General features: G+C 39.3%; 1 protein-coding gene across 1 annotated transcript in view; it reads right to left on the bottom strand.

Moving 5' to 3' along the window:
• Positions 1-12,776: 12,776 nt before the first annotated feature.
• kcnh8 (potassium voltage-gated channel, subfamily H (eag-related), member 8) overlaps positions 12,777-13,929 on the bottom strand; it is a 95,611-nt gene continuing 94,458 nt past the window's right edge. The window contains exon 16 of the mRNA XM_066674310.1: positions 12,777-13,791. Coding sequence (XP_066530407.1) covers positions 13,273-13,791 — 519 coding nt within the window. The 3' untranslated portion in view covers positions 12,777-13,272. The remainder of the gene's footprint in view (positions 13,792-13,929) is intronic.

The following is a 13,929-nucleotide window of genomic DNA, read 5'->3' on the forward strand; positions in this document are numbered from 1 at the left end:
TGAATGATGTCTGTCCTTTTACGTAAAGACACAGAACAGAAATTCGATAGACCATACACATGTCATGAACACCGCCCTTATTCTGAGATGATGTCCACTATTTTAAATACAGTGGTATAAGTTATTACCATCATACCACCTAACCCTAGATGCTACAGAGTTTACTCTACCTCACCAAACATTTCATACCAGAGACGCCACTGGTAGGGACATAGTTCAACTTGCAAATTGAGAGCTTTTCTGTAGGACTCAGCTGCCTCTTCACAACTATGGCCTTGGAATATTTACAGAATAATTGAACTTAACCTATAGTTGACCTCAGTGTGCCCCTTTCCATTACTCCTGAATAAGGTCTGACATACTTAAACTCCTTCGCTTAAGGTTGGTTCTCACACATTAACTGGAGGAAGTGTGCCTTTATTTTCTGGAAGATAACCATGGCCTCAGACTTGGAAGTGATGATTTGCATGCCCACCACATCACACTCAGCTTCAAGTTAATATGATATCCCCGGAGAACAACCCAAAAGGACTCTTTTGGCATCTTCAGAAAATTTCAGAGATGCAATCTCCAGATACCCTGCTAGAAGCCTATTCTTGACTACAATAAATGAATAACTACACCTTCAAATATCAGAGAGGGTATTAAGAGAGAGACAAATGTTCCTTCTAAATCTGACACCCAATCATTTGATGGAGTCTCCTTTCCTGTACTCTGGAATAGACTTGCCCTGGGAGGCAGAGAAATATACCTCTGCAGTTTACACACACTCCAATCCACTTTCTTAAAAATTGTGACCACCAACCAAGTTTGCGGGCTAATGACTTACTGTCCCTGAACTCCAGGAAATAGTGTTGACCAAGAGAGCCCTCCAACATCCAGGGCCTTCAGCCATTCTGGACAAATCCCCTGCTGCCTTATCACCAGTGAGCTTTCCAACTACGTCTGTATCTTTGGCTAGGGAGACTGATTCTGACCTCCCATTTTTCTCCGGTCATACCTACGCTTAGGAGGCTTGTTTCTTAGGTTTAGGGGTTCCTCAAAGTATTCCTTCCAATGCTTGACAGTATTCTAAGTTGAGTTCAGCACTTCACTACCCTTGACAACTCCTTCCTCTCTTGAGCTGTCAAAGTGTTTATAAAAAGTTCTTTGAGGCTGTCATTGCCTCTCTGAACTCTTCCCATGCCCTGGATTTATGCAGCCGCCACAGCTGCATCCAGGTTTTCCTGCTGGCACCCTTCCACTGAATCTAGATAGGAAATGCCTTCTTCTTCAGCCCGACAGCCTCCCTTAGCACTGGTGTCCACCATTGAGTTTTGAGTTGCTACTATATATCCACTATGTACAGGTAATTTCACTGGGGATGTTTTGAACTGGGTCAATTCAGATTCCATATTCCCATGTCTTTCAAAAGCCAGAGGTGCACTTTTAACAAGTAGTCAGTGTTCTAACACTGTTTGCTATTAAGCAAAAAAACATGACTACTTCAGTACCAGGGTTCAGGTCAGGCAGGTCAATCCTCTCAATTACTCTATCTAATGGTGTTTCCACTGCATGGTCCCTAGTTAACTCAGCTCTACTCAGCTCTTTTGGTTTTGCATTAAAATCTCTGTAAATCTCCAAGCTACAGCAGCGATCACGTTTTTTATCAGACTCACATTTGTTTTTAATGGCAGCTCGAATAATTACGCCGAGGTCTATTGATGAGGTTCAAACAACCCTTTGGATAGTTTACAGACAAAATCCGTCTGCCATTGTTGTGGTTTTCAAAGCACTTGATTTCTGTTAGATTTGTGTTAGTTCTTTTAGTGTTATTTAACATTACCATCTACATTTTGCGGTGGGAGCTTCTCTAGTGGAAAAGTGACCAGGGACTGAAAAGTATGTCGAGCCATGCTGAACTGAGTTCAGTAGATAAATCTCAATCCAGGTTTCCAAGTCAATACCCGTAAAAGCTTCAAAGTCCCCCTAAAAAAAAACCATGCTATCATTATGTGGGACCCACCCTATTCACTTTCTCCAAGAAGGCTGAATACTCTGTACCATTCTTGGGCACTTGAGGACATTGCCTCTTTATGTAAATCTAACTTGGCCACAAGTTTTATAAAACAATATATAAAAATTAAAAAAAATATGTTCAGGGACACTGGTAAATCACTTTTTTAAAGAGAAGGGTGAGGAGAACATCTTTTTTTCTCTATTTCTCTCTCACCATACCTGGCTTATGTTCAACTCTCCTCCATTCATCTTAGTTGTAACCATGGAGACTTTCAACACATGTTATTTTCCTCAGATGGACCATAGATCTGACAAAAGAGAGACACACACCTTAGGCGTCTGGCACACGCCCGAGTGGTCATGCTCTGTTACAACCTATCATCATGCCTCAAACACAGCAAAAACACTGGACAACACACCAAGGACACGCATGTCTGTAAATCAACAAACAAAAACATACAAGAGTACATTACACGCAATACATCAGCAGACCAGTGATAGGAAGATGCTGTAAAAATTAAATGTGTCTGAGGCCCTTCCACACAGATCGGTTTCCATCCATCCATCCATTATCTGTAACCGCTTATCCAATTTAGGGTCGCGGGGGGTCCAGAGCCTACCTGGAATCATCGGGCGCAAGGCAGGAATACACCCTGGAGGGGACGCCAGTCCTTCACAGGGCAACACAGACACACACACACATTCACTCACACATTCACACCTACGGACACTTTCGAGTCGCCAGTCCACCTGCAACGTGTGTTTTTTGAACTGTGGGAGGAAACCGGAGCACCCGAAGGAAACCCACGCGGACACGGGGAGAACACACCAACTCCTCACAGACAGTCACCCGGAGCGGGAATCGAACCCACAACCTCCAGGCCCCTGTGATCGGTTTATTAAAAAAAGCAAAACATTTTTTTGTCTGTGTTTTGACCACATGGAAACAGAGGTTTTCAAAAAACACACTCCAAAATGAAGATTTTTGAAAATGTCTTGTCAGTATTCTCATGTTGCTGAAAGAAAACTTAGGTTTTTAGAAATGCTGACGTCACACAGCATTCCTGTCAGACAAGTCATAAACATACACTACAGCATGGGTCACCAATCTTATCCACAAAGGGCCAGTGTGGATGCAGGTTTTCATTATAATTAAGCAGGAGCACACCTGATTCTACTTGTCTGATCAAATAGTCTCCTTCTCTAAACAGTTATACAGGGTGTGCTCCTGCAGCTACATTGGCCCTTTGTGGATAAGATTGACAACCCTTGCACTACAGTGTATACATTTGCATATCACTAGATTTCAGCTTCCCACATATGAATAAATATAAATATAAATGGTGATGTATTATAAATATATAATACACTATTAACATCTAAACTGAGTAATTGAATGACTTGTGTAGTGCACTACATAGGGAGTATGAAGTGATATAGGATTAAACCTCTGTGTTTTCCTCATGCTGTGTGATGTTTTGGTGTCTCTTTTAAAGAGGTACTGTGGATGTTGCCTTATATGTTTTTAACGTGAAACAGAAATCAAGAGCTTTTGTATGTTGTCAGGTAATCATGTAACAGGACTACATTTTACACAGTTTCTTTACATTTACAGTTAATTACAATTTTTTTAATATTACAATTCTTAAGTTTACCTTATAATTTACAGTAAGACATAAGTCCCTGTAGGAACAACAGAATTAAATGACAAAGTTATGTATGTTGCGGCACGGTGGCGCAGCAGGTAGTGTCACAGTCACACAACTCCAAGGGCCTGGAATTTGTGGGTTCGATTCCTGCTCCGGGTGACCCTCTGTGAGGAGTTGGTGTGTTCTCCCTGTGTCCGGGTGGGTTTCCTCCGGGTGTTCCGGTTTCCTCCCACAGTCCAAAAACACATGTTGGTAGGTGGATTGGTGACTCAAAAGTGTCCATAGGTGTGAGTGAATGTGTATCTGTGTGTCTGTGTTGCCCTGTGAAGGACTGGCGCCCCCTCCAGGGTGTATTCCCGCCTTGCGCCCGCTGATTCCAGGTAGGCTCTGGACCCACCGCAACCCTGAATTGGATAAGCCGTTACAGATAATGAATGAAGTTATGTATGTTATTTCTAATTACACAAGACATTTAATGGAAATAAAATATCACATATAAATTAAAGTGTAATTGCATTCAAAATAATCAAATAAAATATTGAAAGAGCAACCATTCTAATTTTAAAGTAGATTAGTGTGACACTGTTTGTGTAAATTATACAGGTGGTGTCAGTGAATCAGTAGACTGATGCTGTGGGTGGATCTATAGCTTCAGTATCTACAGAGTGAAACAGGAGAGAAACTTTTAACTTTTAATGGCAGTGTCTTGTGACAGTTTATGTGGATTTAATGGAAATAAATTCATCAAATTAATCTTGTTCTATCGATGCATCTTGTGAGAAGAAATTTCGGAAAATACAGCTGCTTTTAGATTACATTATACCCTCAGAAACCAGACTTCTTCAGAAATATGCCACAGTACAGGAGGAAAATGTTATGATTCCTGATTCATACTGCATTTAAATGGCCACAGTGAACTATCTGACATTATGAACTGGGATTCATAAAAACATTTTTACTTACAGTAAAACATGCAACATTATGACATACATGAAGCTGAAAATTAAAGTTTAGCAAGAGTTTTTAGCTTATCGTGGCAGTGCTGAGTATGGGAGGGGCTATCCTAGCATGCTTGGCCCTTTTGTTAGTTTAATGTGTATTTTTTTTCTCTCTCTCTCTCTCTCTTTGGGTGGTTAATTTTGTTGTTTGGGGAGTATGTTGTTGCTGGACCGCCTGCTGGGCTGGCGTAGAAGAGGCATTTTCGCTGACTGACTGATTGACCCGTAATGTTGAAACTTGCATGCGCCAGTAGAAACTGTTGAATCAGCCATATTTCACAGAGAAGACTTAAGGTGGCACCACTACACTGTCTGTTGTTAGTTCAACAATATTTCACATTCCAGTTTGTGAACTAAATTTGGAACCGTTCGGAGGTGACTAGAGGTCCTTATTTCCCTGGACATATACTCTTTTTGGGACTGAAAAAATGTACATGGTAGGCATTTTTAAATCACTAAAAATGTCTGGGATTTTGCTGCCTGCAGGCTTTCCCCCGTCCCATTTGTTGATGCTTTCTGGTAAACGAGTTGCATTAATGTCATGTCAACACAGTACTTCAGCTTTGCTTGAAGCTTTGTACGAACAAAAAATAACAGGCTTTCCATGATCATACACACACTGTCAGCAACTGACAAGATAAACTATTTTTATAGTTTGTTATTACTAGTTATTGTTGTAAACCAAGACACTGATATGAAGCACCAAAGCTTCTCCAGTTCCAATGACAAGGGTATGTATTTTGGGCTTTCCTGTTTTTGAAATACCAGAAACACCTCTGTGACAATGGCTATATGACTAACAGCGGTCATGTGTTTGCATGTGTATGTTTGGACTTGGTGGATAGCAAGATTTGTGAGTGTTGTGGGCTTGCTAGGACACAGAAAGATGCAGTTACCAGGGCCAAAAAAATCTATTGGCTCTTATTAATCTTATTGTACATAGATGTGTTTTAAGCAGCCTGAGTGTCGCATGCTAGACATCTTATTCATGAATGTGTCATGGGATGGTGATTGATGATAAAGGTTCACTGCTTGGAAACTAGTACTCATGCATAAAACCTTATTTACATAGTACACACCTCTGTTGGCCCTCGTATATATATTTACGGAATGCACACAGTAATTCATACATATATTTCATTAGTGCGAAAAATAATAAATTCATATCAGCAGCTCTTTAGCCAACGGTAGTCTGTAAGCTGTGAGTTCACTACCCCCAGGGGATTAAAATGGTATTATGGTCCCCTTTTGCTGCAGTAACAGTGTGTAGTCATTTAGGCCTTTAGATTGAAGTGTATTTAGTGTATTTGGACTACACTGGATATCACCAGTAGATTGCATTCTGAGAACATCAGGTCATCGGTTATTATTTCTGGATCAAGGGCCACTTCAGCTCATCCTAAAGATTTTAGATGGTGATCCATTACTCCAATGCAATCCTCTCATGCTATCAGACTCCTGAACACCTAGAGACTGAGACTGGACTGAAGAAGCACACACACACACACACACACTTCACACAAACACTGGTCTGTTGGACTGTAAATGAGTGTACTGTTTTCACATATCCGGTTTACATCATGTTTACATCCAGTTACCGTTTACAGCACAAATACACTTTAAATTGCAGTGTCTCTCTCCCTCACCCCCTCCGTACTTATGGTTTTTGCCTTGTCTTGTATTACATTGTATTGTATTGTACTGTAGGGACATTGTTTTGTATTTTTCTTAGCCATATCTTTTGCACTTTAATGTGTATGCACTGTTTTATGTTGCACTAGATTTGTACTAGTTGCACTTTAATGTTGTGTATTGTTTTGTGTTCTATGTCCTTTGCACTTTAATGTGTGTGCACTGTTTCATGTTGCACTAGCTTTACACTAGTCGCACTTTAATGTTGTGTATTGCCTTATGTAGCACCTTGGTCCTGGAGGAACGCTATTTCGTTTCACTGTGTACTGTAAACACTGTATACTGCTGAAATGACAATAAACTTCTTGAACTTGAACTCTTGAACTTGAACTTGAACCATATAGAATACAGTCCTATTGCTCCACACTCTAAAGCTTTTGGGGCTTTTACATCTCTTTCCAACATTTGATATTGGACATGGTTAACCTTACATAAAGTATAGCTGCTAAAGAGCATCCCATTTCAGGCAATGAAATTATTTCACGAATGAATGAAAGAATGAATTCACTAATTATAAGGAGCAGCCTCAGAAAATGTAACTGAGGGATTTCTTCCTTAGAAAAACAGGATTTAAAGAAAATGAGGAGAGTCCATAGAATCAGCCAAACAGTAGTAGTCATTTATTAGCATAACAGGCTTTTGCTCTAATAATATCATATCAAAGAAGATTAAAGTCATTCAATTACATTCCCAGCAGGACGGAGCATCTCACAAAGCCAAAAAGGCAGTGAGTGTGTGGCACTGAGATTCTGGATGGCACTGAATTGCCCCTATAAGCCGACACTACACACTTCATCCAGCATCCCACCCTTACCCCAGCAAAACATATTCTCACACAACAACACTGCGCAAACTGTTTTTGTCATGGATTTCCAGACTGGCCCTGTGTGTCTGAAGTACAAAAATACATCTTTAGCTGTAATACATTCATAGAAATATAAAAATGCCCTATGCTTGGGCAACAGAACAGCATATCTTCTATTACTGGCCAGGAGAAGAGGGAGTCTGAGAACTGTCAGTTATAAAAAAATCCTTTACAGCAGATGGGAAACAAACAAACAAACAAATACGTCTTTTTGGATTTTTTTCTGTTCATCTGTTCATCTTGAAACTTTAAGGAGCTGGTGTCTTCAAACTATGTCCAAATTTGAAAAAATGGGTTGCGTTCCAACAGTGAAAAAAAGGGAAAATATAATTTTTTTTTCAGTGACAAAAAAGGGAACAGTTGCTCTTAACAAACCATTGATAATCACTTCAAACTTTACCCAAATGAGATATTTAATCAGTAGTTGTTCTCTTCAATTAATCAACCCCATAATGCATCTAGACTTTATAAGTGTTTTACATGCTTTTATATTTCTAGTGCAACATGCCTTAAACTGCTTAAAATAATGCAGGAAAGGCTACATTAACACAGTTTTCCACTCACCTGTAGGAAATACCTGGATGAAATAGGCAGCAATAGAAAATCTTTAAAAAATGAAAAACATTTCTTGCTGTCAGAAGCTTAAAGGGTATGTCTACGATTGTGGTGAACTGTAGTTCTCTCTGGTTTGTTTGTTGGGAAAAATACTCTTGTTTGCATGTGGCTGAAGTTTGACTTGCTTTACTCACTGTTTAAATTACCACAGAAAATCATTTGTAACTCAATTTTAGTTTTGTAGTACTTTTTGTCTTTTTACACTCATGCAGTTAGCCATCTCCCGAATTTGGAGGCATTTCCACCTTAAGTAATCCAAAACAGTAAAAATAAATCAATATCACCCATCTATGGAGTAAGAATAGAGTATTATCATCATCTAGATTTTTTATGGAAGTCCATCACACTAGAAAGCACTGTTGCCAAATTGGGCAGAAACAATTTCCTATTCTTCAATGTTATGCAATCTTAAGGCCATTATTATGTAGTTATTGATGTATTTTGGGGACAATTGCTATAGTAAATCAGGATATAGATTTACATAGTCTTCTCCCATTGACTTTGACACTGCCACTTCTTAAAATAAATATTCATAAAGTCAGGTTTAAAAGAATGTTGGTGTTTTCAAAAGCACAGGTTGTAACTTCATTTACTTGGCTTGCTTTTGCATCACTGTACATGTTTAGGAGATAAATATGATTTATAGTTGGTTTAAAATAAAGCAGCAGAGCTATTGTGTATCTCCTCTATTGTGTATCATATTATTCAATGTGCTGTGCTTGTGAAGACTGCAATTCAAATTACTGACCTCATAATTTAGATTTGGAGAAAATTAATTCATGCTAAAAATTTACTAATGTTCCGCATTTTTCAGTAATTTGTTTTAGATGTAAAAAGAGACACAGTTACAAGTTTTAGACTTATTTTTAAAGAACAGTACCAAGCACATGTATGTGTGTGAACGGGTGTGTGTGTGATGCCCTGTGATAAACTGGCACCTTGTCCAGGGATTGTTACTGTGTCACTGGCTTGCACAAAATGATTCCAGGTAGGCTCTGGCCAGACCGTGAACCTGATTAGCATGAAGCTACACAGAAGATGAATAATGAATAAATGCACTGTGTGTTTGTCAGGGGTGTAGGCACAGGTGGGCCTGGGTTCAAATTGAGTAGCCAAAGCTAATTCTCTGCATGCAATTTCAAGTACATTGACACACTGTCCTTTCTGACTGTTCCACACAAATGCACATTCCGATTTGGATTCAGAGCTGGAGCGCCAGGGGATATTTAGGGTCGCCAACCATCCCGTATTTGGACACTAAAAGCCATGCTTTGTTTTGAGCCGATACTAGATGCTTATCATTCCTTATTTTTGAGGCTAGACTGTTAAAGGAGCAACCTGTAAAACAGACACAAAGCATTTAAAATGAGAACTACAATACATTTTCAGAACATTAGGAGATCTGTCTGCCTCCTCCACTTCCTCCCTTTATAACACTCATTTCCCTTTTTTCCATTTAAAACACATCTACCTACAATGAAACACATATTTGTGGTGTATTACTGAACTTGAATTCCATTCCACCTCAAATAGGCAAATATGCAAGGCTTTTCAAACACACTTACTCCTTATTTTTTTTAAACACACAAACCACAAAGAAACACACATTAATCTGTTTCAATTTCTTTTTAAAAAACAATGGTATTTACACCATTCAATCAGGTTATTATTCACCTTCTTTGTATAAAACACAAAACACAGTCCTTACACATTTCATTCATCGCTATGCTCACCTTCTCTCTCTCTCTCTATATATATATATAAAAAAACAATGGTGTTCACACCTTTAATCTATACACAGGCTTCTGTACGTTTTTCAGAATGAACTGGCTGTTAATTCAGGATTTACAAGGTCTGTGGTTATGAGATTTTTATAGATTTTGGGTCCCATTCAAATTTAACATCTATCTAATCTGTTCTATGGGTTGGGACTGTAATGTGATTGGACAGAGGGTGGGATCTCAGGCTAAAATTCCAGCAGAGATTTGCTCTGAACTGGGCACTTCTCAAAGAGTGCTTCCACACTGCTCTCATGGATGCGAGTGCTTCAGCTTAGCCTGTTTCCTTAATCATAAACCCTCCAAGGTGTGTCATAATAGATTAAGTACAGAAAAAATATCTTACAGATTGCTCCTTTAAGGCGAAAATATTTTTGAGACAGACAGAAGCTCTGCAGTTCTCTCACAGCCAGAGGGCGGGGCTAATAATCTATGGCTTGACAGAGAACATGCTTCTCATTGGTTGTTGCTTTTATTTAGCCAATCAGCTCTTGGAGTTAACTGTCCTTCATTTAATTCCTCAGCCAATGCAGTCACTTCATTCTCCCTCACCACATATGTGATTACAACAACGATTTTAGAATCAAAGTAATCTAAGTCATATCAAAGTTCTCTATGCATAAAAATCACATTTGTTATATTCGTATAAGATTAATAATTCTCATATTCCTTCTTCAAAATTCAGAATGTTGGCAAACGTAGATGTGAGCGCAAGACTTACTAACAAGAGATGCTGTGTAAAGCACATACCCAAATGTCAATTTCTAGCTATGCCACTATGTGTGTGTGAGACAGAGTGTGTGTGTGTGTATGTGTATGTGTGTGTACCTCTAAAACCCAAACACTTGTCACAATCCAGATTGGTACAGGAACAGGAAAAAACCTGCCAAGATTGATTCAGTTTTCAAAAAAATTTAAATAGTTTAAAAAGCATCTCTTTTTTGTTTTTTAATTATGAAAAAAACAATGACACAAATGGACCAAACTGATTTTTCTGTTGATATGTGAATGATTTCCCAACTGCATTAAAAATGCAGGATGGTCTAAATACGCCATATAAATTCAATGTAAAATGGAGGGACAATAGGTTATAATGTGTATATATAAAAACTTTTTGAAATTTTAACAATGTTTCTTTGACAACAAAAAATATTAATAATAATTTTCCATTATATTTCCTGGTACATTAATATAATTATTTATATCTAAAGGGGTTATTTAATTTTCAGTGGAGGTTTGTACCAAACAAAATCATTAACAGAGGGACAGAGCTGGAAAGAAAAAGCTTGGATCTGTGGGATTGCACCATAGTTGCAGCAAGCATTTAAGGTTTAAAATGCAAGATGCTGTCATAGTATTGCATTATCTGGACTATTCAACAAATCTGGAGCTAGAATGTTGTTTAATATTATTAAGACTGTGTAGTAAGGAGTTAAAAGTAAATTCTGACAATAACAAAGTAACATGCAGCTGATTAGAGAGAGAGAGAGAGAGAGAGAGAGAGAGAGAGAGAGAGAGAGAGAGAGAGAAAGGGAGAAAAAGCCGGCAGAGCGGGTGGTCCGTATCTGTGCCAGGGAGAGACAAGTGACAGCAGGGGGTTGCATTGCCATCGGCAACCAACCCCTCAGGACCGGAGCTAAAGAGCAAGTCACCCATCACCCCCCAACCCACCTAAACTTGCACTGCCAGCCCACCAATAAGCCCGTCCATCTCCAAGCCTTTCCTCTCAACTTAACATGTACCATCCATGCATCAACAAAATTGCTCATGCTCCAGAGTCTGTTCCTTAAATACCCCGTCCCTTAACGCAAAACACACACACACACACACATTGTGTAAGACTTGTCCCTGCTGTTCCTCTCTTGTGCCTCGGGGGCATCCGGAGAGAAAAAAATGCAGACAGACTGACAGAGAGAGAGAGAAACACACAATGTCAAGGTGACCTTCATGCTTTTTTACCGCATCCTAATAGGTCTACACAGTGTCTCAATGACCTACTGCTACTCTATGCCGACCCTCTTTTACACATGCGTTTCAAAAATAAGCAGGCAGAAACTAAAGGGACTTTCATCAATAAAACTGAAGATGCACTGGCAACAAAACCAACAAGCAGTGTATTACAGCTGACTGTGGTAATTGCCAGTTAGCAAGTTAGCATTATAGAAACATAAATGTTAGACCCTTAAATGGGACTATGTAAAAATATTTAATTTCAGGACCTTGTCCTGAATTGAGAATGATTTGCATTAACTCCTCTCAGGTATCTGAGCCCACACTCAGCTGCTCATTCTTCTAACTACATAAATTACATTATTGAATTCACCAAATAATTAATAGTAGTTACTAATTATGCATCTTACAATGGAGTTATAGGTCTGTAGTTTAGGGTGTTAAAAGGATACTCTGGCCTCTTATAGTGCTACTGCAATACACTACAGAGAAAATTTTGAGACAAGATGAGACTTCCTCAAATTGAGATTAACACTGGGGAAGTTTGTATATTGACAGCCTGTTTTCATGTTTTGGTTTTTTTCTTTGGGGGTGTGGGGGTGCAGACATTAAAGGAGCTAACATTAAAGATTACTTATTGCAGTCATGTAGTGACTGCCTCCAAAAAATCTTCATAGTGAAGAGAAACCTTAACTCAAATGACAGACATGACTTGTCAGATGACAACAAGTGGGCAGCTAAACTTAGCAACACTGCTAATATCTACTGAGATATTTACTGAATATTTGTGCTCAGTTAGTGTTCTTGTATTGTCTCTTTAAGGCAAAAATGTCTTTTTGTGATGAATGGTGATAAAATTGTTTTTTTAGAACTTCCTGCAACTTAGGAGATAAAAATTACACTATTACTGTTTATACCTCAGTGGCTAGGCTAGCTGTCAGAGATTTTTGATGCCACAGGTTTTCCCATTGTCATAATTAGGAAATACATACTGGACCTGTCTGAATTATAAAATAAAATATAACTATATGAAATATTTGTGTCTAACTGATTAGGGGAGGAATATAATTCTGAAAATACTGCATAAAAAGATCCTATTAAAATCTAGTTTTAGGCCAAAAAGTAAGCTCCAGATCTCAGAAACTGTACAGGTGTAGCTCATGAGTGCCATTTAAACACAGCACCAGAGTCACTGAATTTGTGCGTAGGGATAAGGTGCATATAAGGGGTTCTTGGAGGAAATGATCTCCCAAAGGCATTTTGCTTGTAAATAGACCCCCTTCAGAAGGCTTTTTCAACAAGGTCAAAATGTTTCTTCAAAGCAGCTTTTTGTCTTTGTGCATAGGGTATTTGTTTTAAAGGGTTAGAGGTTCAAGAGATGAGGTGGGTGAGTCTCTGGTGAGCGAGTTTATGGTGAGGAGACTTATGGCTTGCCTTAAAACCACATCAGATTGAATTTCTTTAGAGATGGGATTAAACATGATCTGGTCATGGAATTCCTGTAAGTGTCATCAAATACATTTGTGTCAGAGTATTGAAATACTGGTAACGCAAGTCCCTTTAGTGTCTTCCATTCAATTCAAATTTTAAATAAGTTTTTAAATAACATAAAACCAGTGCTCCATGACTTTAATTGTGTGCCTACATAGCTCAGTCCCAGCTCTGAGTTCATGTTTCCTAGTGGCCTCTCCAGTAAGGAGTACTTGGTCCATGCTTAAGTCTTTTTGCTACAAACCCAGGGGCCTGTGACCGGTCCCTTGTCCTAGTGACATTGGGTTAACTCGGGGTAGAGTTCCAGGGGTATGTGGGGGTGGGTGGAGGTGTATTGTTGGGGTTTCTAGGCTCTGTGAACGGCTTCTCAGGGTATTAGGTCCACTAAGTGGAGATAAGGGTGATAGTGCCCCAGTAGAGTGGTTCATAAGTGGTGAAGTGGAGAGGATGATGGGACGAGAACTATCTGAAATGTAGGGAGTTGGAGAATGGCAACTCCTCTCTGTTTCATGTACCCTGAAATTTGCAAGACTTCCAGTATTGATTCCAATATGTGCAGGCGAAGGAGGGGGCCGAATGGCCCAGGGGGTGGCCTGGCCTTCAGGGGCATTGGACAAAGGTGAGCGGTGCCCTGGGGTACAGATTGGGCTGCAGATCTTGGGTGTTTGAGACGACGTCATCATGGATTCCACGAGAAAGGCAAGACTCCGCATTATCCGGCCAAGCTCGGCTACCTCCTGGCCAAGAGACGTCACCTGCAACACACAAACAACAGTCACTCACAGACAGCAAATTTAGAAACCTGCATGCTTAAAACAAAGTTGCCAGCACCTTAAAATTTTAAAAACCTTGAAGAACAATGATAGGCAGTTCTTTAAAGCTGGGATTACCCA

Source organism: Hoplias malabaricus, chromosome 6 (genome assembly GCF_029633855.1).
Source record: "Hoplias malabaricus isolate fHopMal1 chromosome 6, fHopMal1.hap1, whole genome shotgun sequence".
NCBI lineage: Eukaryota > Metazoa > Chordata > Actinopteri > Characiformes > Erythrinidae > Hoplias > Hoplias malabaricus.